The following is a 25,310-nucleotide window of genomic DNA, read 5'->3' on the forward strand; positions in this document are numbered from 1 at the left end:
AGTTTTTTCCATCTACCCTTTATCGAACTTGGCGTTAATTTTCCTATTTTAATATAATCGGTATAATAATACATGTATGTGCAATTTAGATAATATCCAATGACACAATTCTTTGGCTTCACACTATTATGGTTGGAAGTTTCCACTGTGCTACGTATATACCCAATTTACATTGTAGTGCCATAGTACATCAGTGCGGCTTCACTATATTTTTCAACTCCTGGTCATCAAATGTTCATTTCACAGGTTATTGCGGAGCATCCGTCCGTTCTTCTAGCGCCTCTGGTGACAGTGACGTATGGTCTAATTTATAGACCTACAACTTTATAAACGCCTCTAAAAACTACCTTATTCAGCGGAAATAAAGTTGGTTTGTTGTTAGGAACATAGCGTGTGTTAAATTGTTTAAGTTTGTGCGGCGACCTCAACGGCCCATTGTCCCTTTAGAAAGAAAACTGTGACAAGCTCTCTGAGTAAAATAAGTTTTTCACGCCGTGATTTATATTAAGCGATGTTAGTAAATTTCTTTTTATAGACTTTTTATTGGTCATATTTTCTATAATAAGTTTATTTTAAGGATTACAGCTTCATCTCTGTATATATTTTTTTTTTTCAAAAATCCAAATCTGAATAAGGCGTTCTTTGTTTAGTCATACTGTAATCGGTATGCGATAACTAACCATTTTTGTAGCTTCCCTATAGTTCATGAAGATAAAACATACACCAGATTTTTAATTAGATACTCAAGAATAAAACTCTTAAAAACGAAAATCCAATTTGGTGTAGTAGTTTTTGTGTAATATCGAAAAAAAACATACAGATAGATCGACAGATGAACAAAAATTCTAAAATTATTATTTTGTTTTTTATTGCTTTTAGAAGGATCTTACCCTTCTAATCGATTTTTTTTTATATTTCCTCTATGTACAGACATCGTCTCGTTATAAATTATTCGTAAGATGGCAGCAATATTAAGTGTTATATTTATGCTATGACATGTTCTTCGTCTCTTATATATTTCATCGTCAGAAACGTGATTAATAGAAACATGGAGTCTTTAAGTCAAATATTCAGAAAAACTAAAATGTATATTAGACGTATATTTGTTATCGAGTTTTTAATATTGATAAAGACTGGGTCCCCAAATTTCAGTAAATTTCGAATATTATATTTATGTTATTTCAAATGACTTACTACAATTATTAAACATGGTTTCAAACATTAAATATCACATTATTAAACGTTTTATTTTATCAAATATAAATATACAATATAAAAAAATTAGAAGCACATCGTGTGTTTTTTATGTCTTTCATCTCTCTAATAATTTTTAAAAGGTCGCTGGAAGAAATCCTTTTCAAGAACACACCCCCCGTCATTCTATTGTCTGTCCTTTTTTATTATGCCTAGTATTGTTACGGAAAATTGTTATTTTTCGAAATAAATTTGAATAAATTACAAACGTAAAGTTCTAAATTAGACACATCCTATTATTCAATTCATAGACTTCATAAACTGCTGTAGAATATGGTTCTATGGCTTAATAAACTTACGAAGTCATTAAAAAAATTTACTAGCTACGCTTATACAAGCCATAATATATAATTCATCATTTTAAAATTAATTCTTATTTAACAGAATTTAATTTGTTGTATTTTACAAAACCCACACTATTTGTAAATTGAAGACAATAAATGGAGAATATATATATTGTTTTAAAAGGTACATCAACATTGTAAATACAAACATTAATTTTAATTAATATACAGGGCTTTCATCTTGCATTTACACCAATTACAGATGTACACAACATTTTCTTAAGTCATCGATTACATAAACTGACACCAACAAAACAATAAAAAAAACATATGAGTAACAAACATAAGAATTCTTAAAATATACAATTATTAAAATTATAAGAACAGTGCACACAGAATTAAAATTATTGGTTGTGGAAAAATTATGGTAGTATTACGGGAGAACTTTTAGAATTTTACTCTATATATATATATATATATATATACTAATATACCTTTATAACTATTCAATATTTGCATAATTTTATTGTGTATATTTATATACTTTTCTATAATTGTTAATTGTATACATATTTTTTTTAGTAATAGTAATATTTTAAATTTATTTAAATTTACCAGTCTTCATTATCGAATTATAAATCACGTCGGTTAGTAAATATCCAAAAAAAGTAACATATCATAGCTAAATTTAAGAAACATGTGAATTAAATTAAGAAATACGTTCCTAAATACTTTGCCTTTCATCAAATTACTACGCTTATCCCTCCTGACGTCGTTTTTCATAATACCGGAATTTGCTGCATCACCCCTCATTAATTTCCGCAATCATGGCCGAATTTTATCAGCAATTAATTTGGTATATAAGGAGGGTTCGTTATAAGGAAACATGTTACAGATATTGCATGTTCGTTGAAGATATAATGAAATGTAATTTAATATATTGTGGTAACAAAATTGAGTAGGTATATTATATAATATGTGTAGTATTATATATATACCTACTCCTACAACTACTACTACCTAATAAACTACTAATAAGTAATAACAACCTTGCCGTGTGGTCCCGACATAGAATGCGCCATCCCTCCTTTCCCGTGGATGTCGTAAGAGGCGACTAAGGGAACTTAATAGTTGAGAAATGAGCAGCAGAGTCTCCACCTGCTAAACTTAGCAACTACTGGCAAAACTCCCTTTATGAGGAAAACCTACTTTCAGCAGTGGACAATTAACGGCTGGTACAATTTTTTTTTTAATTCCGTTACCATGAACACGTGTGTGACTGTCAACACACAAAGATTGATTACCACTATTACTAACAGAAGTTCCACGCCTTTCCATATTAACAATCAATCTCTCTGACTCTGATGATGATCTCACACTACCATTTTATTCACGCATGTTTTGCGACACGTGTGTCTCTTCTAAACAACGTATCTTCGAGTAAATTATTAGATCGCTGGTCAGAACCCAGTGTTAACCGTTCAGCTCTCAAACAGCGAATCCGAATGATTATAATAAAATTAATGAAAACAGATAGTTTTGAGTAAAAAACAATATATAGACAATGTATTAGTAACCATTTCACCACTACCGTACTTAATTCGAACACAGCACGTTTTCATCTGATCAGATATAAATTTAAAGGCAATATCTAATAATTATTACAATTTGATACCTTCAGAAATATGAAATTCATTTTTAAAGAAATCTATGCCAATTTTCTTGAATTATTGCTAATTTAATACTAGATATTTTTGGTACATATTGATTGCATAATTCACAACAATGTAAAAGAACAAAACTGTGTCGATCTATATACAAAACTGGAACGTGAACATTTTAAATGAGACATTTATTGAGGCCAGACAGCGGATTTCTAATGGAAACAATATATTATTTTAGGTTTAGAGCTTCCAGCAATTACTGGATGAAATTAAATTAACCTCATTTGTTGTAGGTATCAATCAATATTTTAAATACATACATATTATATATAGAAAACACCCAGACCAATAAAGACATATTAATGAATACTCATGTTTGTTTTTACGGTAATTGAACACGCAACCGCTGACAAGTAAAGTGGTATATTAAACCGTTGCACCATAGAGGTTAAGATTTATACATAATAATAACATCGAATGAGACTAATTTCCTAAAACGAGACGTGATCAAATACATACAATGAGCGGTCGACCGCTGAGGATACAAAACCTCAAATTCCAACTGTTGACGAAGGACCTTTTCTATGTGATGTCACCTTCATAAATTGTATTATGAAGGAAAACATGACGCGAATTCAAATATGGAACAATGAAATTTATTTTGCTTAATAACAAAATTACACTCCAATTAAATTAATATCGTTATAAGGTAAAAATAGAATAAATTGTTGCAAGCCTGAAACTTGGCATGGTTGTTTATCGAGTTAAAATTACTTTGTAAAAAAATATCCTCTAAATGAAGGGTAAAAGGATCGGATTCAGGAGTTTAAAAATAAAAATACAAATAAATCCGTTTTTGATAAATTATTTTAAATATATGCAATAAACTAAAAGTCATTAAAAGGAGAAATGGTAGGTGAAGTTATTTTGCACATTTTGATATATTTTTAATATCCTAGCTAAGAAACTGACCAAGTTATCAAAGTTAAACATATATATACGCTTACGATGCAGCCCTGTATTTCCTTGTTATGTTTTGACCTAGTCTTTGCAATATCTATAACTTCATGCATTGAAATAATACTTTTCTTAAAGTGATAATCGAAAAACTAATAAAGAAATGTTCTTATGCAAAACTTTATTCCAGATTATACACGCTGTGTGCTAAAATAAGGGGTGCTTCATATCACTTCCTCAAAATATCCAAATTAGTATGGCAACAACTTTTACAGCATAACTGATTTTAATGGATTATAGGTCGTTTAAAAGTCAATAATATCTTCTTTGATATATACTAAATATAAAAACTAAAAATCGTTATAAAAAAATTAGGAATACGTGCAAAATATTACTATAATATAAGACGTAAATAATAAATAAAAATAAACAATAAAAATATAATAAACAATAATATTCATCATATAAGACGTAAATAATAAATAAAAATAAACAATAAAAAAGTTATTGTATACGTGTTAACAGTTTAACCTTTAGGTAGAGAAATTTGATACAATTATAATAAGCTCAATAAGTTTGCGTTTTTAATCAATTGCAACTTTTGAAACTAAGATCAAAATTATAAAAACATTTACACAAAGCGAAAAAATTATATCAACATTTTAAGCCACGCCTGTTATGGACATTTTTAAATTAAGAATGCATAATTACGCTCATATCAAGCATATTTTTTAAAATAGCAGACGCTCCATGAAAATTATTGAAAAACGTTATATATTTTGACTTTTTTTGAAGTTTTTATATAGGCTATGTCAATATCTTTTAACAAAATAAAAAAAGTCTGTACTCTTTTACTTTATTTATTTATTTATACTTTGCATAGTATAATTCTATGAACATTTGGCGAATTTAACACCGGACGGTGTTCTCTACCAATGAACCACTGGGTAAATGAAAAGAAGAAAAATAAAGCAATACTTGATATATCCATATAATATAAACATATGATTAGACTAATATAAACATACACATAATATATTAAATAAAAGAATATATACATATAATAATAAAGATTGCTCTCAGCAATAAGACCGCATTACTGTACTTATACAATTGTATCGTTGTGTTTGTAAATTGCCTTGCTTATTTCCTATATTGTATAATGCAAATAAAGTATACTCATTCATTCATTCAAATACATACATAAAATATTACTATATCACATATCAAAGGTCATTGCAGAGTAATAGGCAATGACCCTTATTAATTAGTATTGTAAATGTGAAAGTAAGTTTGCTTGTTAACTCTTGGAACTTTAATAACTCAACCAATTATCACAAAATTCACAGCGACATAGTATATGAGATGAAGAAGAAAATAGACTATTTTTTAACCGATCAATCAATATATTAAGACGGACAAAGCCACAGGTAATACTAGTATTATTATACAATAAATATGATGAGACGTGCAAAATATGACAATGTTCATATCGCTACTATCACTGTGGCAAAACAATTGCTTTGAAACACGTAGGTACATATATCACGTGACAGATTTTTCGTACACACAAGCGGCAAATTTACATGAGGCACGCCGCGGAATCCAATTCTAATGCAAATCCAGCGCAAACAGCGAGTGCCACGTCTTTATTCATGAGTAGTATTGCCATGTCATTTCAAATAACGGGATAGTGGTAATAGTATTAAAAAAATAAACCGTCTTACCACAAAAAAAAGTAAGCTCGCAATTGACAAGTATTCGATACATATTTAGACATCTTACTACAAAAACCTGTCTAATATATCTAAATAAAAGAATATTATTTATGTATATTTTATTACATTAGATTTTAGCAGATAAAATTACAAAATAAAATATAAATTTGTAATTTTATATTATTATTGTTACGATATAATAAATAATATAATTTAACCACTAAAATTTTGTTTTGTTAAATCTTGTTTAGATACAGAGTATTTTAAATCTTTTTGTAGTAAAACTGAATGACACCAATATTTGTACGTTTATTTTTTATTGTTATTATCTATAATATTTAATATACTAAGTATACGAATACCTGCACAACGGGAGTTTTACAAACTCACTGTGTTTGTCAGTTCCGATAATTGTTTCGACTTCATCCGAAAGTCGAACATGTCCAAGCATATAGACATCGTTAAAAAATAAACATAAGTTTTAAAAATAAAAACCAATGTTACTAAATCTTTCAATAAATTAATTTTCTTCATTTTAATTATTCATATTCTATTAAGATATAAATAAAAATTATACTAATAAATTCTGTTTACATTCATTTGCTTATGCTTCTGAATTATTAATAATCTTACAACCATCAATTTACATAGTGCCTAAATTTTAAGTAAGTCTAGAACCTAACTGAATATTAATTAACCAAGGTTCCAATAATCTAGACGATAATCTTACTTTAGAACGAATATTCCATAATTGATTATAATTTAATTTACTCTAATTACAAATGTAGTAAGGAGTAATTATGCTCGTTAATAAAACAAATTAATTAAAAAATAGATTTTAATCATCAATTATTTTAATTATCAATTTCATCTTACATTGTAATTATCCATTATATTTGTAACTAAGTATTCATTGTAAGAATATCCATGTATTTATTTTTATTTTGGTTATTAAGTGATCTCAAATTATTCAAACCTATAGAATTAAGACTTATACTCGTAATTTAGCATATTCGCCATTTTATAAAGTTCACGACTATTTATTCATAGTAACAGAAGTGACAGGTAAAGTCAAAGACTTTTTACGCGATGTTACAACAGAATTGTATCTGTCGTGGTTATCAGAAGACCCCAATACTGAAGCACTGGCTGTTGATGCAACTATTAACAAAAAAACCAGTAAGTCGCAGAGAGTTAAGAAGATTAGTTGAATACGTAGGATTTAAGAGCTCCATTGCTAACAATGTACCCTATCAGGTCGTCGTGTATTTGTTACAATGGGCTCATTGACCAACTTTCATCCTCACCCATCATCTCTCACTGGTGCCTCGCCGACTAATAGTGATACCGCAAGCGAGGTAACCATTACATCATAACTTATCAAAAAAAGTAAACATTATTTTTGGGTTGCTATGAAATATTTTAGGAGGTTTTTCTTATTAAAAATTATGTTTATCAACGTATTAATACAGTAAAATTTTTTTTTATTTATTACACTGTTTTACATGAAAATATATAAACATTTATGTAGGTATATACATATAGATGTTTTATACCCTTCCAAAGAACTGTTTAACGTGCCTAAAGAAGTTTTCCTGTTAAAAATTATTTTTCGTTAAATTAATCTTACCACACCGGACTTCCAACAAGAAACATACCACCTGGATACACTGTTCGCGACTGACTACATTCAAATTAAACACGTTAAATTCACATCAGAAAGTTTACGTCTCAATCTTTCGTTGATTTGAACTGAGACCTTGGAGTGAAACTTCAGATATAGTATTGTCGACAACTTTTGTTATGATAATTTGTTGTATGCCTATGATTAATTCGGACTTTGTTGTATTCCATTTCTTCATAATTTAAAATGTAACATCGTCGTTTACTATAACTTTATAAGTACAATAACAAATATCAAATATAATATAATAAAGTGTGTAAAATAGGTAAATAAAAATACAAAATGGGTAGAAATCGCCTACAATTTTGCGTTACTTCATTTTACATTTTCACTGAACCAATAATATTAAAGGCCATTTTCCATTATAATTTCATGAATAATATGATGAATAACAAACAATTCCTGTAATTACTAGTGGGCACTTTTACTGTATTTTACTCGTGTTGTGGTTTTACTATGGTTTGCTTATTAACTTTTCATAATATGATACTTGTTATACTCAATTATTAAACCGACTGTCATTAACTAACACGTTTTGCAAGAAACTAATTTCACTGACCACTAACAAGACTAACAAATTGTTTATTTGTTCACAGATTCCCGGCTTCCGCCTTTCTAACGCTTGCTGGGCACTTTATTGAAAAAGTTGACAAGAAGTAAGAACATAACTGCTTTTAAAATCGTTTCCTGTGGTCGCCTCGTTTTAAGTTTTCATAAAAGTCGAACCTTCATCGGATACTTTAAATTAAAAAAGTGAAAAGTGTAAAATAATTCAGTAAACGCTTAATATTCTGACCGCTGCTTATAAACCGTATCGAATGCCGTTTGAATTATTAAACAAGCCAAATATACATTTCAACAACCCCCCGTCACAAACCTGGATTGCTTGAATTGCATTAGTGTTCGTAATTTCCAATTATATCAAAGATAGACGTCGAGCTTTCGTGGAATAATTTACTAATTACGTAGCGAAGCTCTCTCACGATGAGAAAATAGACAAAGATAAATAATAATCGCGGTGCATCAAGACTCTGATGTGTGAACAATGCATGTGTGTGAACGTGTGTGTGATAAAGGTGCGGTTTCATTAACGGAAAGCGAGCGTTTCGAGTAAAGCTGGGTGCGCAACGCCACGGCGTCGTCGGTGGAGGGTCGCGGGGGTGCGGGTGGGGCGGCAGAGCCCGCGCCCTCGCCCGCGCCCGACGCGGAGGCGCCCGTGCGCCGCCGCCGCCACCGTCCGCTCTATCGCCGACTCTTCCACTATGTGCGCACCGCGTGGACCGGCGTCAAGTTTGCTCTAGGTAATACTTTGAACACACCATCATATTTTACTGCATGTATTATATACATTTGTATGCTCATTGTAGTATCATTAACTTTTATTAACATTTATTAAATTGTAATATTTTTACAACGTGGATTCCTAAAATCCACTTTACAATCTCATAAAACAAATTTACCAACTCCAAATAAGTTAGCATAATAATTAGCCTATAATGGGTTACTTAGCTACTTTATCGGCTTTGGTAAGAACTTTGCTTATAATTCAACGATTTAATGGAGACAGTTAATGTCAAAGAATTGATTTTACATAAATATTTTAAAATAAATTATTTATTTGCATATTTAATCAATAAGTTCTTATTGATATTGTGCTAGTACGTTATAGTAGTAAAAGTTGTGCGCTGTTAGATGAGAAGAGCAGCAGCAATAAATAAATATAATACATATCTAAATAATAATGTAAAATAACAAAAAAAAAATATGAAAAAAAACATATCCAAAGTAGAAAAATATAAAATAAAAAACTATTATAACTTTTAACGTTAACTATTATGGTACATTAATCCATAGAAAATGAGGAAAATGTAAAAAAAAATTGCCTATACATTATATTACTTAAAAAACGCAATTTTTATTTTTTTACTAATTATAATATAAAGTAAATTAAAATATATTCATAAAATGGTGGCCAACGAAGAACGAGAATCTATAAAGTTATTTTTTGTCATTACATCGACGTGATAGGCGATAAAGTCATATATTATTATTATAAGAAGAGCCCTTGGTATCAGAACACGTAACTCTCACACAATTAGTAGGGAAATATTAGAATATTAAATTATTAAAAAAAAATAAGTATGGAAAATGTTTATCGTACCTAATTACATTTTCGTAAATTATCTATAAGAAAGATTCATATGGAGGAAAAATGGAGTCAATAATACACACACTTGATATGCAATAGCTATCCATTGGTAAGTTTGCAAATAATTCTCATATAGTCTATCCTGAGTAAAGAAACTACAATTATCTCAATCTATAAAACACTAGCTAATAGTTAAAATGTAAAATATATAAATCAGCTTTGCCAGGTTTGATATTTTTTCACAGTTTTGAGAAAAAATAACCAAGATAAAAAAAAATTTATGATTGCGAAATTGTTGAGAAAAGTAAAATAGGCTTGGAGAAATTCGGATAATTTTAGTGATAGTAAAATGTATGAATACAATAAAATGTGTGAACAATAAAGATAGCAAAACAGATAATGGGATAAAATAAGGAGAGGGTACGGTAAAAGATGGGGCTTTTATTTTCGTTGTTCGCTTTGTGGTAAAACGAACTGAAAAAGTTTGTGATTGTGTCTTTTTTCGTCTTTCGTTTTGAGATTAATGACAAAACGCAGTGGAAATAGAATTTAGGTAAACGTAAAGGAAACCCTATCGATTTGGACATAAAACATTTTGACATTTGGGTAAAAATAAAAAATCGTATCTGGCAACTCTATACTAATAGACGTCTTTTCTTCGCCTGTCAGGAAATGCAGAAGACCGGATGGTTAAAAATGTGACAAAAAATCTAATCTTATCTAGCTTAATAAATAAAAAGAAAAGAAGAAAACAAATAAAATGTCTTGAGAACTTTTATAGCATTATATTTTTTATGATGCTTAGAATGGCAAACAAACTAATAACCTACCTTATGAAAAGTGGTAACTATCGACTATAGACAAGAATAGCACCATAGACATCACAGAATACACTTGACTGATTAGTATTATGTTATCTCTGCTGATATATAGAAACAGCGTAAGGCGTGGGCGACTTGGGCCACCGCCCACGGCTTCCAATCAAAAGAGCTTCGCGCATCGCAGTTTTTTTATAATATTACACTTCCATTTTTTTAAACCGATTTTTTGCGTCACCAAAGGGACTCATACAAAATGTATGTTACCCACATCCAATTTAGGTATTTCTCCACCACAGCCACAGTTATATAAAAGACTTAACATGTCCCGATATTACCAACGTGCAATCGTACGCGAGATGATGCTTGAAGATAACTTCGATTGTCTCTCAAACTTTGCTATTAACATTATTATTTGCCAACAACACAATGGTATTGTAGTAAAGTAATAACCTTTTTATCAATATTACAATATAATGATATTGCCGTATAAATATTAATTATTACACTAGCAATTATAGATAAACACTACATGGACAAAAAATATACAAAAACATCAATAACAATACTTAAAGATACAATAAATCATAAACACACTCGATTTCTGTTATTCTTATAAGTTAGATTTCAAAGAATGACAGAAGTTGTAACATCGATTAACAATAAATTTTAAAAACGACAACGAAAATAAACAAATTTTGTTCTGGTGTTTGTGAAGACAATTCTAACCATTCTCTAAATACGGCTACAACGCCAAATGTTTAATTTGGAGGTAGCAAATGAATTTCCCAGTTTACGCTCCGGTGAGTCCTTATTTGTTAAGGCGAGGCAAATGTAACTCTAAATATTGTTTAATGTTGACAATTCTGATTCTTCTAAATCTACTTTATTATATACATATATTCACAGACACAAACTAAAGCTATATATACATAGCCGAATTATCAATTAAAATTCTATTGTGTGTGTTTTTTTATACAACTTAAAATGGCAAACAAGCTAACGGCCCACCTGATGGAAAGTGGTAACCGTCGCCTATATATATAAGCAGTACCATGGACATAACAGAGTATACTGTTTCGCCCATGATATCCCCCATACGTTTCCATTCCTGAGCACTTAGGTGTTATTCCTCTCTACCCTATAAATTCACTGCCATATCCCATCCTTCAAACCGAAACACAGTCATGCAAACACAACTGCTTCACGGTTGAAACACGAATGGGACAGAGGTACCCAAGCAATCGACTTTTGTACAAAGTCTCCCTCTGGTAAGTCTAGTCTCCCCCTGTGTTGCTAAGTATCTGTGAAACTTAAAAAACTTTCGTATATTCTATAAGAAATACTTTTCTCATTAACAAAATCTACGACTACATTGTGAGATTTATCATAACTTTTGGACCGTATTAAACATACTCGAACTGTATCTACGTCCGGGCGCAAAAGTTAGCACAGCTCCAAAATTTTAATCACCTTTATATTAACTATGTTCAAACTAACAAGGTAAAGCTTATTAAAACAAAAAGCAAATAAATAATATTTTCATTTAGGCTATATTAGATTTTTTGTGTAAGTCATATTTTTTAAAGGTTCCTTAAGGTACCGAGAAGTAAACGATCAACTTGCATGTCCTAGAATCCTGTATTCAGATGCTTTTTATATAATTTAGCGGTAGATTCTTATCAAAGATATTTCATTTCACGTGGAAATAAATACAATAAAATTTAAATAGCAATTCTACTGCCTAAATGTCCGGCGACCCTGATATAAATACAAGTTTATCTGATAAAAAAGATGTGGGTTCGTCGGACGGTACTCACCATCGACCCTTTTATCAGCAACGGATGTCGACATTTACATTATTTTACCTTTTTACATACAAATAACTTTTTTTATATCACCACTAAACAAAGTTTTTCAATTCTATATATTTCTACAGTATACTTAACCTCTTTAGATATATAGTAGCTCTTTATTAGATTTATAGTTAATTAAACTTTAACCTTGCGAGGACTAAGGTTAATTAAGTTTCTTGTTTCCGGAAGAGTCAAATATATAAATAATTCATATAATCACTTATAAAACATTAATATTTATCTGAAGTAATGAAAAAATAACAATGTAATTTTTTTTTATTTACACCAAATTTTTTTGTGTACATTAATAATGTATTTAAAATCATGTTAATCGTGTTCAATGATTTAATGTCCAGTCCAATATATATGAGTATATATTTTGAATGGATATTAATGGAGTAGTAAGCCCGCCTGTGCTTACGGTATACGCGGGCGGGACACCAGTGAGGGATGATAGGTGAAACTGAAAATGCACGTCGTGCTGAATACATCTGGAATTGAGCAAGGTGGTTTCCAGGAGGGACCAGGCGGAGGTCGACCTGACAAGATATATTGCTATCAACTTGTCTGATAGTCTACATTACTAACAATAAAGTCCAATATGTTTTTTTAATTGGTGATAAATAAAATGTAACCCCGCCCACGCTATCGTCGTGGGTAACGATGAAAGCAGGTCAGTTTGCCTATCGTGACGAATTGCACTAGAATTAACCACGTTGGTTTCCAGGGGGAACCGTGAGAGGTCGACCTGATAGGGTGTATTGCTAGCAATGGGTCAGTTCAACCCCATTGCTAACAATTCCTTTCCCTCCAGTCCAATATGTTAGGTACATACTCGTACATGTTCATTACCTACACGTTCAATCGAACAAGGTCGAAGTTCCATGTCGTCAATGTCTCGCCTGAATTTATATCGAAGAATGTAATAAAATGGAGCGTTTTAACTGAAGGTGTATTCACATAAAACGAACGATTCACCGAAATATCAACATTAAATGTAGTACTAAAATTCAATATATCTAACTCATTCAAATAGCTCGGCAAATTCAGTGGCAATTTTCATCAATCTAATATTAACCCACCATAACCGTAAAAAGTGGAGGTGCCGACGAAAATAGTAAATTTTGCGGTAATCTAAGGTCGATCCCATATAATTCTATATGAGCTCGTAATTTTCAATATTACCGACTATTACAATGATGCTGAATTAGATGATATTACCTACTTCATTAAGTCGTATAAAACAGAATAGGTAGACATTAAGTATTTTGGTAATGTGTGTAATTAACTTTTATATCATCGTAATACAAAATCATGATTATATAAAAGATAGTTTTATACAACACTAAACAATTGTTTATATAATTACTAGCTTTTACCCACGACTTCGTCTGCGTAATCAGTTTGTTTACTGACTGGGATAAAAAGTAGCAAATATCTTTCTCCATCCCATATTGTATGTGTATACCAAATTTCATAGTGATTGGTTAAGCCGTTTGGGTACTATAAGGTAATAAACAAACAAATTCACTTACTCATATATAATATTGGTATGTTTTCTATATTTTGTACAATACCTATTAAAATGTAATTAACTTAACCATACTATTTACAAAAACATGAATAATCTCAGCACATATCATAGTTTTGACGTAAATGTTAAAGACAGTGAATTATTATTTTAATTTACAGTAACTAATAATTATTATAAACAAAAAATCCCATAAAAAGTTATCCAATAATCGACAATAATAAGACAATAAAAATTATAATGGGCTGGTAATTAATTAGTTAAAAATAAAAATAACAAAATTATATAATGCAGAGAACATGGCCATTAATATAATTTCATCAATATGTTTATTTTTTACTTATCATTAAATTATTATTAAATCTCAAATACAAAAATAATCCTCAATAAACATTGTTTACAAAGTTTAAAAAGTAATAATATTTGTATAAATTCCTTATTAATTAAACTGAATATTGACACTGCAAAATCCAACAATTTCAGATATTTTGTAAATTAAACTGTCGGAAAATACCTGTTTAGCGCCTGCGTTCATAATTTACAAAGTTTATTACTTGGTTCTTAGGACCACTGGCTGTCAGATAACTTCCCACCAACTTACCAATGATAAATTGCTCTCGCGCCCTGGCGATTTCTTAATTGTCTGTTATTAATGCTAATGAAAGTAACAAAGAAGGAACAATGAATAAAATGTATCTAAATGTAAATACTTTCCTCGGAAAATTAGAGTTCAAGATTTTGTTATAATTTGTACTCGCTACGGAATCACTAAGCGATATATACGTAACAAGTATATTGCAAATCTGTTTTATATTTATTTCTGTTACAATTTACAATACAATTAATATGCGTGAACGAGAGCTTTGCTTCGTCTCCCTAATCTTTCAAGGTTATATATAATAAAGAGGTTTTATATATTATATATAGGTGTCTGGTATTGCATACATTCATAAGCTACAATAACCGCTTACCATCAGATGAACAGTATGTTTGCTTGACACCTCATTGATATAAAAAATAAATCATCATATCAGCCTGTAACTGTCCACTGCTGAACATATGCCTCCCCCTTAAAAATTAATAAATAAATAATATAATTAAAATTATTATTAACTCCTGGTATTAATAAGTAATATTGGAAATTCTAATAAAATACAATCCGCAGCGGACATAATAAAACATCAAAATTTTTATACTTGCTAGCACACGTGTTGTACAAGCATACGACTTACAGAAAGGAACATATTTTCTGCGGACAAAATGTCAATTCACAATTTTGATATCCATCATCTGACTATGCAGTCTTTAAATAGTTCATTATACTTCCACCACAATAGGTTGACAGGGAGAAAATACTGTATAACGCTAAGTTCGGTTTTTATACCAAATATTTTTATTTAATGTAGTTAATAAAGAATAAATAAATAGAACCGATTATTTAGTTTTATATTTTTAAAACACAAATCAATTTCGTTTTTAGAATTGAACCCTTAAAGTCCTTTGTTTGTACAAATTAACTTGTGTGTTGTAGTTTTATATATTTCATCATAAGTATAATTATACTAATAATTTAAATATAACCTTTGTTATGATAAAGGCTCTAAATAAATTGAAGACTACTTAAAATAAATTTAAACTAATTGGGATACTTAATGTTTTGAATATTTAAACAAAGTCTCATAAGTCAAGATAAAATTAATATTTCAGCACTTCAGTTACAAAGTGAGAGTCAAAGAGAAATATTTATTAAAACATAATAAACCCTTTTAGAGGCTCGTTACACATAACGATTTCTTTTAAAAATTAATGCTATATTTTTACTTCTACGTCCAGAGCTTCAAAGTTTTATAAAATTCAGTCAGTATATTTGTTTAATTCTATTCGCATAAAAAAGTAATTAAATATTTACTCTAAAATGTATTCCTATAAATATTAACATTATATTGCAAAGGATTTTACATAGAACGCTATGTTACATCATTGGCCATAAAAAATATATTACATCATTTAAATTTATTCATTTCTATTTTAATTAAATAAATTTTATTATTAATTTATTATTTCATTAAAAATAAATAAAAATATTATAAAAAATACATCTATATTTTTATGTTATTTCTTAGACTTTATTATCTAATTAATTCATTTATTTATTACCTTACTATTAATCTACTTAACCTAAATAATTAACAAGTAATATTGTAATAAAATTACTAATAAATTGAACACTGATCTACCGTGTTCTGTATAATATAAATCTAGATTGTTATGCATAAATATAAGAAACTGGTTAGAAGTCGATTTCAAAAAGTTTATTGCCTGAACGATAAAATGCAGCATGTGTATTTATTGACATTACAGGTATCGTTGTTGAATTAAATGCATGGCTATTGTATACACCATGAATGTATCTATTTAATTACAATATAAACAATTCTTTTAATTGAACTGCCAAAGAAAGAAAGATAAATGTAGCTATTTTAGGTAATAATAACATGTATATGTATGGTTATGTTTGGCACAATATATAACATAAAGAGCTTGATTATAAATAAGATGTCATTTGGTTAAAGTATAGCAGAGATTTTACAAAAACTTTTCTAGAATTTTTGTTTCTACATTTTAAATAATTGTTATCATCTTCTTATTTTTCTTTATTATAAAGATAGTCTATAGAGGAGACCTATGTTCAGCAATGGACAGATAACAGCTGAAATAAATAAATGAGAATTGTCTATAACACGTTTCTAAATAAATTTAAACCTTTTTTTTCATTTAGGACGCTATATAATACATACTTGAAGTAAGAAGTGTAATGAGTACCTTGGGTTACCAGATGAGTCATGAAATAAATTTAACATCTTAATGTAAGCTTTCAACGTAAACTTGTCTACTGCGACCAAATTTTTGTTAAATATCGGCTTTAACACCTTTTCCTAATATATTGTAATTGTTCCACAAAAGAGTGACTAAAATCTTAACAAAATTAGATCAATAGAATCTTAATAGAACATTATCAGTTTTTTAGCGTCCCCGTACTGGGCACGACTATCCTCGAAATAAAAAAATATTATAATCTACTGTCGATTACATAGCCTATTATTACTACACTGATCAGCGGTAAGTATAGTTATACTTCGGATAAAAACTAAAGCAAAATTGGAGAAGATTATAAGAGAAACATATTATTTTTTAAATCGGTTAACATATATATTATTTGTCGTGACCTAATGAAGTACCACATTCTAATAATTTAACTTTTAATTACATTTTAAGGTCAATGGTCATATTTAAAAACGCATTGTGGTTAAGCAATTTACTATTCCAACTCATTCAAATTCATACACAACGTTCTTTTTGTCGACTTTTACGAATACCAAAATATTGTATAACTTTTTAAATTATCTACAAATCCGGTAATGCCCAAATAAACACCGTTAACGAATATGGTGTATCCTTTTTGCATTAAAATTGAATTTACTTGAGGATGCTATTCTTATAAGTAAAAATCTGTATTTAATATGACAAAGGGGTGTAGATAAATTGAGGGCGATGTACAATTGGTAGAATCCTAATGCTTAATAGATAGGAATTGGTATAACCATTAATTCGTAAACTTTCGACAACGAAATGATAAGAAAAATATTCGAATTACAATCAGTATAATAAAAACTAATACCACGGAAGAAAGGCCTTATCCCTCAAGCAATAATTTAAGCTGTAACGACGAAAATGGGCACATTTTACTATAGGACTAGTGGATTTCTTCGAGTTGTTAAGAGCTAGTTAATTTTCACTTCTACTTTGAAAAGCGTACAAAAGGAAATGTCGATTTCCAAATTGCTCCCTTAAGAAATTCCACTCCTCTTCCCTAAAGCGATTCTGATAAAAAGATTATGCTATTTTTGGAAGCTTTACGTAAATTCTATAAAGTCTAATTGAAATGCCACCTGTGTCTTTTCACATTGTTAAAAAGAAAGCCAATCTTTTTTCCTTCCCATACCATATTATGTATCTTTATGAGGTACCTGTATAATGTATCTTTGACAAGGACGGTTTAATCAATTTTTTGTATAAGTACTTGTATATTCTTTTTTTTTTTTCATTTTATTATACATATTTATAATGTCTGTAATGGCCATTAATGATATGTATATTCTTATACTTCTCTATTTAAATAACTCAAATAATAGACATTTTATTCTTAAATAAAATACAAAGGAATCTGACATGACAACTGTGTACGAATTATTACATGATATGAGTATTTCAGTATAACTTTGTCACATTTATTCAGAAAAATGATATTTTATTTTTTTATTTTAAGGGTTTTTACCTTTTTAAATATGTCAGTCCTATCATACCCTGAGAAGAATTAATGGGTATCGACAATTTATAGAGATGTTCAAAAATTTCTGATTTGAATTTAGCTAATATATTGTAGATTGAATAAGACCTATATTTAATTTATTCAGGTTAAAGTGACGCATAAATTCTTCTCTTTTCTTCGAATTGATACATTCTAACACTATATGTTGCACATCTTCGATGATATCACAAACTGGACAATGAGCTGACCAGGATTTTCACATCATATGTACTTTTTTTTTTTATAGATAATGGCCAGATTATAGTCAAACAGCTAATTTAATATTATATCTATTAATTTTGATTCCGCAAAACCGAGGAATGTGTGGAGGTTCAGTCTGAATAGTTTTATACCAAATACCTTTTTCTTTTGAAATTTCGTTAAAATCGTCTTTCCAATCTTTTTAACATTGAAAGACGATATTAAAATTGTCTTTATAAATATTATTTCAAAACAAGTTGATATATTATATATCCTGTAAAAATAGTAAAAATTAAATTTTAGAATAAACCCAATATAATTATAATAATAAATACACTTTCTTTGTTAGCACCAAATTATATTATATATCTTAATGTAATATCTATATGACACAAAACCAACATTTTATTCAATTAACAGTAAATCTCGTAAAGATTAGTTATATAATATAATAAAGATGAGTGACAGTCGTATCCTTCCCAAGCAAATAATAAATCTCGTTAAATAAATATAATATTTTAATGTTGTCTATTTGCCAAACATCAATTGCGCATTGAGACCTACGTAATAGTCACGTGTATCAACACAGTTCGCTATCGCTAACGATCACATAAACAAAGATCATACTATAATACTTTCAAATTCAAATTCAAATTCAAAAATCATTTATTCATGTAGGACATTTTAGCCGCTTATGAACGTCAAATTTTTACATTATAATTTTATTTTTTTCCCTACCTTACACGTGATCATGTCAATTATAATAGAAATAAATTTCATCGTTAGATAATAAATAATTTTCCATAAAATAAATATTTAAATTTTACCAATTCCATTTCCAAATATAATTAAACACATATGGAACATTAAACCATTTATGTGATCCACTTTGCAAAACTTATCATTTTTGAAAATAGGATCGCATCTAATTTGCTGTTGTATGAACTCTTGGAGTCATACCAAATAAATACCTTGCTGTAAAGTCTCATAACCGTGTACTATAACAACAATTTAAAAATACTAATACTTCATATTTGATTGATTCTAAATTAATAAATCTTGCATATGTCGTGTTATTAAACGTCTAGAGGTCGACAATTGAAACATAGCCAAGTGTCGTCTAAACGCAGTTTGTGTCTCGATTCGCAGTAGTCGGCAAGTACAGTCTCAGTCTAACATAGTGTTATTATAATAGCAAACATAACAAATAGTAGTGGAAACGTATTTAACACGGAGCTAAAAGAAGTAAACAAAGTGAAATATAATGTTAAAGTGAGACCATTATCTCTAAACAAAAAGCACGCTAACAAAAATGTAGCAGACGCAAATTGCACTAGAGACACGCAAATACACGTGGAGACGAAAACCAAGGTTGTGTTTCAGAATGAAGTGAAGTGTATTAAATCAAGTTTAGTGAATAATTCATCTAAAAAAAATAAGCTAGCTACGAAAAAAAGGGTTAGGTTTTTGGATGTTCCGCCCCAGGTGCAAAGAGTTCCTATTTGGCAACGCTTCACTCACCTTTTCCATTCTATCTGGAAACGCACAAGATCTACACTAAGAACGGTTGTCAGTAAGTCCTATTACTCTCTTCCATGTTATAATGTCCTATACACATATGTTTGTAACACAAACCCTTTGACCTTTGTCTAGTACCGAAATTTTTACGCGACGGTAACTGCATTATTTACGCTCTCTGCTTAAAATTGAACTCGGTCGTTCTTTTCTAATTTTGAAAGCAACCCTTTTTTTTATTATTCTCGGCAATACCTTTTTTTTATTTAAAATCACCAGGTTTATTTATAAGATATTGCTAAAAATCCGATCCAACTATTATAAATAAAAACCTTTTTATATTTATAAATAAATATTACGAATTTTTTGTGCCTATCGTGTGATTATATGTATTTTAAATTTTAATTAATCTTCATAACGAACATAAAACGTAATAATAAATTTATTTCAATTCATATCCACTCGCACGGATTACGGAACATTTTAAAATAAATATTATAATAGTTTCTTTTCTACCACTCATATTTATTAAACTAGGTACAAAAATAAATTTTTGCTTTAAGTTCACCTTACGCACATATTTTGTACTAAAAAGTAAATAAAGATATATATGTAGTTCATTTTAATATAGGTTATATTGTTCCTAAAAAGCACAATACAGATCTTTTTCAATTTTTTTACAAAATAAAACGTTGATACTCTATTTCATCCTTGTAACAGTAGCTACTTCATCCTTGAAAAGTTCGCGAAAACATCCCTCGCCGTCGTCGGCAAACTTTTTAAATTAGTTAAATATCCTGCGTATACTATAAAATACTATATTTCCGGATTAACTCTATCAACAATTCGGACAGCCCGTTCGGGCGTAGAACCAACTTTCCAAACTTCACTCTTTACGGAATTAATGAAATTTCTGATGCGAGCCAACTCGATTACTGCGTTGCTTCGCTCTAATGAATAGCTGTCGATGACTTTAATAACAATCTTTCGTTTATATAAGATGTTTTAAGTTTAAAGTAATTCTTGGACAAAATAATCGGTAAGAAAGAAAAGTGAGAAAACATCAAAAAATTCTATATTTTTTAATAAATATACAGTCCCTGGTACTTGCTGATAATAAAATGTGTATATAGTAAAAGAATCTTTAAAATAGGTAAAATACTTTTGGTTTTCTCTATTACAAACAAAATAATCTAATATTTCCTCTTTATAATAAAAGTTTAGTAAATTTATATATTTTAAGTCGTTGTTATATATGTTGAATCAGCATAGCATTGTCATTCGCTAAGACCTGTGAGTGTACAGACATTAAAGACAGTGAATTTAAATCGATGACAGTGTAAAATTATAAGCTACAATTGTACAATAAATTAAACAAGAACAATAGATAGGAACTATATATTGTAAACAATAGAGTTTATATAAGCCTGTGACAAAATTGATATTTAAATATTCAAATGCACTGTCCGTCCCCAATTTTCACAGAGTACTAACTTCTGACCAAAATTATGAATAGTAATAAAGTAATGAAACCTTTACAAAAGTGATATTCTTTAGTTTTAAAATAAATTAACATATGTAAGTAACAGAATATTGTAAACGAACAATTTAAAGAATTGTCAAAATCATTATATATTTTTTTATTCAAAGAATCATAAAATACAACTTCAAACTTAACAGACTTAACATATGATTTTTAATCATCAATTTGTATAATTTTAAAATGTTTTTTTTTCTGGTCACTCATATTTCGAAAAGCTGGTAAATAAAATTATAATCCACTAAGTTAAATTATAATGCAGCAAATTAAATAAAAAGCTACTTTCGCCACGGAAGCGTCTAGAAACAGAGTAAGACTCTTAACATCGTGGAATGCAATAAATTCTTATTATTACAAACTTGATACTAAAGGACGCTATCTCATTAGTTCTTTTGAATGAATACACAATTTACATTTAAATTAAATGTAAAATCTCATTCTACGACTTCAAAAGGGAAGTGGTTTTCATCTCTTTTTTTTACAATATCTTCCTTAATTCTGAGCTCATTGATTATACTTTTGTGTTGGAAGTATAAGTTTTTATCGAGAATAAAATCTCTTTTTTTTTTAAATAAAATCTTATATTATTCAGATACTCTTCCCTTAATTAGCCACTCTGTGATCGGAGAACGGTTTTACAGATAAACATAAAGGCCACGGTTGAACAATAAAAGCCAATAGAGGTCCAGATCACGATCCACGCTCGTAAAGTTTGAGACCTCGGTGTGGGACGTGAGCACAAATGCTAGAACATAATTACAGCTGTACAGTACTGTAAACTGGTACCATCTGTTTGTAGTTCTAGTTATTACACATTAATTTCTACTATTGAATTTACAATGTTAGAATTGATTAAACGTCAACCAATGTTTCTATATGGCAAACAAGCGTCTGTCTGGTAATAACAATTCTTTTTAGCACAGTTATTTTCACAATCTATTATTCTCACAGTATTACTAATATATTTTGATTTTTAAGCGACTCTCACAAGTCAGATATTTTCAGTTCTCCTGTGTTCATTTTTTGTGTGTAATTTTAGTTATCGTTCAATATATTTCTCTAAAATCAAAATTGATGATGAGTTGTTTAATTTTTTTGCAGTACCATACATTTGGAAACAAATTTCTATTTATTTATTTATTTTCTTGTTACAATGTCTTTACAGGATAGATCTCAAGTTGACAGGGTACAACAAATCAGTAACATGTAGTGAACATTCTAGCACTTGTGAATTCCACCAGACAACATATAAAAAGATTAATACGTCTTTCTGCAATATTATTTATCAGAACGAGTTCTGTAATGAAAGGTGCATGTTGGAGCAAATTTATTTTAGCCTCGAGTACGGCAAATAGTACGTGGCGTCTAACACAAGTATATCTGTCTGCAGAAAGAATTAACGTTAGCCAATGTGACAAAAAAATTTCAATCTTTCCTCCTAAAATCTTAAAGACATTTTACAAATAGTTTGATTAATAAAATTGAAGGATAGATAAACAAAGATAAACAGATTCACCAGCAGCCTGTATAGATTGGGGCCTAGAACGGCAGATTTTAGGGACGGCAAATTTGGAGCAATTTTTTTTTGTATATATGAAGTTACAATTTCATTAATTATAATTAATATAATTGTAAACCAGGGTATCAATTGTAGAGATCGATAACAGTGGATTCTAAATAGCCTACTAACAGCAAATATACTACCGCCAATGTCACTGGAAGTAGAAACGTTCTTTTAAATTAAAACATTAACTCTTCTAACTTCTTCTTGCTTCAAATGGATACAGCCGTATCGTAGGTATATTTATTTATACTATGCTTGTATGACTTTTTTTTTGTTTAAGAGTAATGAAATTACAAGGTACGGAGGTACAGTGTCTTAATTCTTAGGAATAGCAGCAAATAAATGTGCAAATGTATTTATTATGTGGTGTCTATAGACGGATCCATTATCAGGTGGGCTGTAACCTGCCATTACACACTGTATAAATAAAAATTATTAAAATAAAAACCAGTGTATTATGGAAACCTTTAATAAAAGTTTTATGTCATAGAATAATGATCATAGCTACTTTCATTACATCTCGTGTAAATTATACAGTATAATAGTAAATCATATTAACACCGGCTAGGTAAATTACTTTCCTAATTTATTATTACAGGGATCTTCTTTATTGCTATATTTCGCAAGTGCTTAACAAGAATAATGGCAAATAAAGTTAATTAATATAAGGAATGGCACACGCAACACAGGAGTTGCTCGTTGTTGTATTCAGGAGTTGGTAATACTATCTATTTTCTCGCCGAAAGGGTTGGAATATGTCTGCTCTTGTTGTACTTAATTACTTATTTTCAAAATATTCGAAATAACTGAATTGTATTATTATTACTCATGCACATAGTTTGAAATATTCAAAATGTGGTACTAGCCATCTACTGGATTACTTGTATTTTGTTTGTTTTCACCACTATTATTCGTGATTTACTTTATTATTTTATTTTTTACTTAATACCTAATACTAAGTTCACTGTTAATTATATGTATGTATGTCTCAAAATATAGATTATTTAAATCATATCAACACATACAACTGGTTTAATCCTATATATTTTGTGTATATATATATTCTAATATAGGCTTCAAAATCTAATTCGACTTCGGCTTAATATATATTCCGAATTTCCTACATAAAATTTATGTTGAAAAATTTACAAAAAAATAGAAAGAGTTTGATGCGGAAGAGGATTTACTATCAATAAATAGTTTTGTAATATCAAGTTGTTTCGTAAATATTTATTTTTTAATTTGAACACCTAACATATATTTTTAAATTTCTTCTACAACTAAGCACTGTTGTAAAATCTTTATTGTACATACTTTTATTCTGACATATTAAGAAAATTTAACATACAATAGTAACCTTATCTCATAGAGGGATCTCTTACAGTCAACTTTTGAGAAACTAAAAGAAAACTATAGAATGTCTAGAGTCCCTCGAGGACTTCGACTATAGAATATATAATACTAGTAATTGTATACAATACAATTACTAGTATATGTATGTATTTTATAGATAAAGTTACAATATTATTGGATTTTATTTCGAGTTATTCATCTAATGCGCCGCAATTATATGACGTTTCATCATCATCGTCATCTCAGCTATTATCCGTCTACTGCTAAATATAGATCTCCCCCATAGACTGCCATAACAAATAGTCCTGAAACACCAGCATCCACTGACTCCCTGCAATACATTTGATGCCGTCACTCCGTCTAATGGGAGGGTCTTCCTACACTGCATTTGCCTTTTTCCCCATCGGTTAATTATCGATTTTTCAAGCTATGTGGTCAGTTTATTGGCACTTTAGCTTGTTTATTTATCAGTAAACAGTATATATCTTTTAAATCTTTGTATCATTTTTATGAAAATAATATAAAATAAAGTAGTGTTTAAACAAGTTTTATTACACAGTAGAGATATAATTCAAGGAAGCGATATCGCATCGTCATATTTAATGAGCGAAGTTCTTGCTGCCATCCAACAATGTTTCAGAAATATTTTCATCTCAGAATAAATGAACTTCAAATTTTTCACTAAACATGTCACGTGTCACTTTTTTTTATAAAATTTATTACAATTAATGAGATTTCTTGAATTTGTAAAGCTAAAGTATATAACATACCTTAAAATATTACAGACTTTTTTTATATTTAGTTCCTTATTGTTTTAATATTTATTTTATACTCATTGACATCAGAAAGATAT

At 29.2% G+C, this 25,310-nt stretch overlaps 1 protein-coding gene across 1 annotated transcript in view; it reads left to right on the forward strand.

The window, feature by feature from the left end:
• Nucleotides 1-25,310, forward strand: part of LOC113509840 (calsenilin) — a 162,130-nt gene that overhangs the window by 9,600 nt on the left and 127,220 nt on the right. The window contains exons 2-4 of the mRNA XM_052899418.1: nt 90-285; nt 6,928-7,056; nt 8,674-8,862. Coding sequence (XP_052755378.1) covers nt 90-285; nt 6,928-7,056; nt 8,674-8,862 — 514 coding nt within the window. The remainder of the gene's footprint in view (nt 1-89; nt 286-6,927; nt 7,057-8,673; nt 8,863-25,310) is intronic.

The sequence above is a fragment of the Galleria mellonella genome, unplaced genomic scaffold (assembly GCF_026898425.1).
Source record: "Galleria mellonella isolate WM207_F2 unplaced genomic scaffold, CSIRO_AGI_GalMel_v1 utg57, whole genome shotgun sequence".
In the NCBI taxonomy this organism is placed as follows: domain Eukaryota; kingdom Metazoa; phylum Arthropoda; class Insecta; order Lepidoptera; family Pyralidae; genus Galleria; species Galleria mellonella.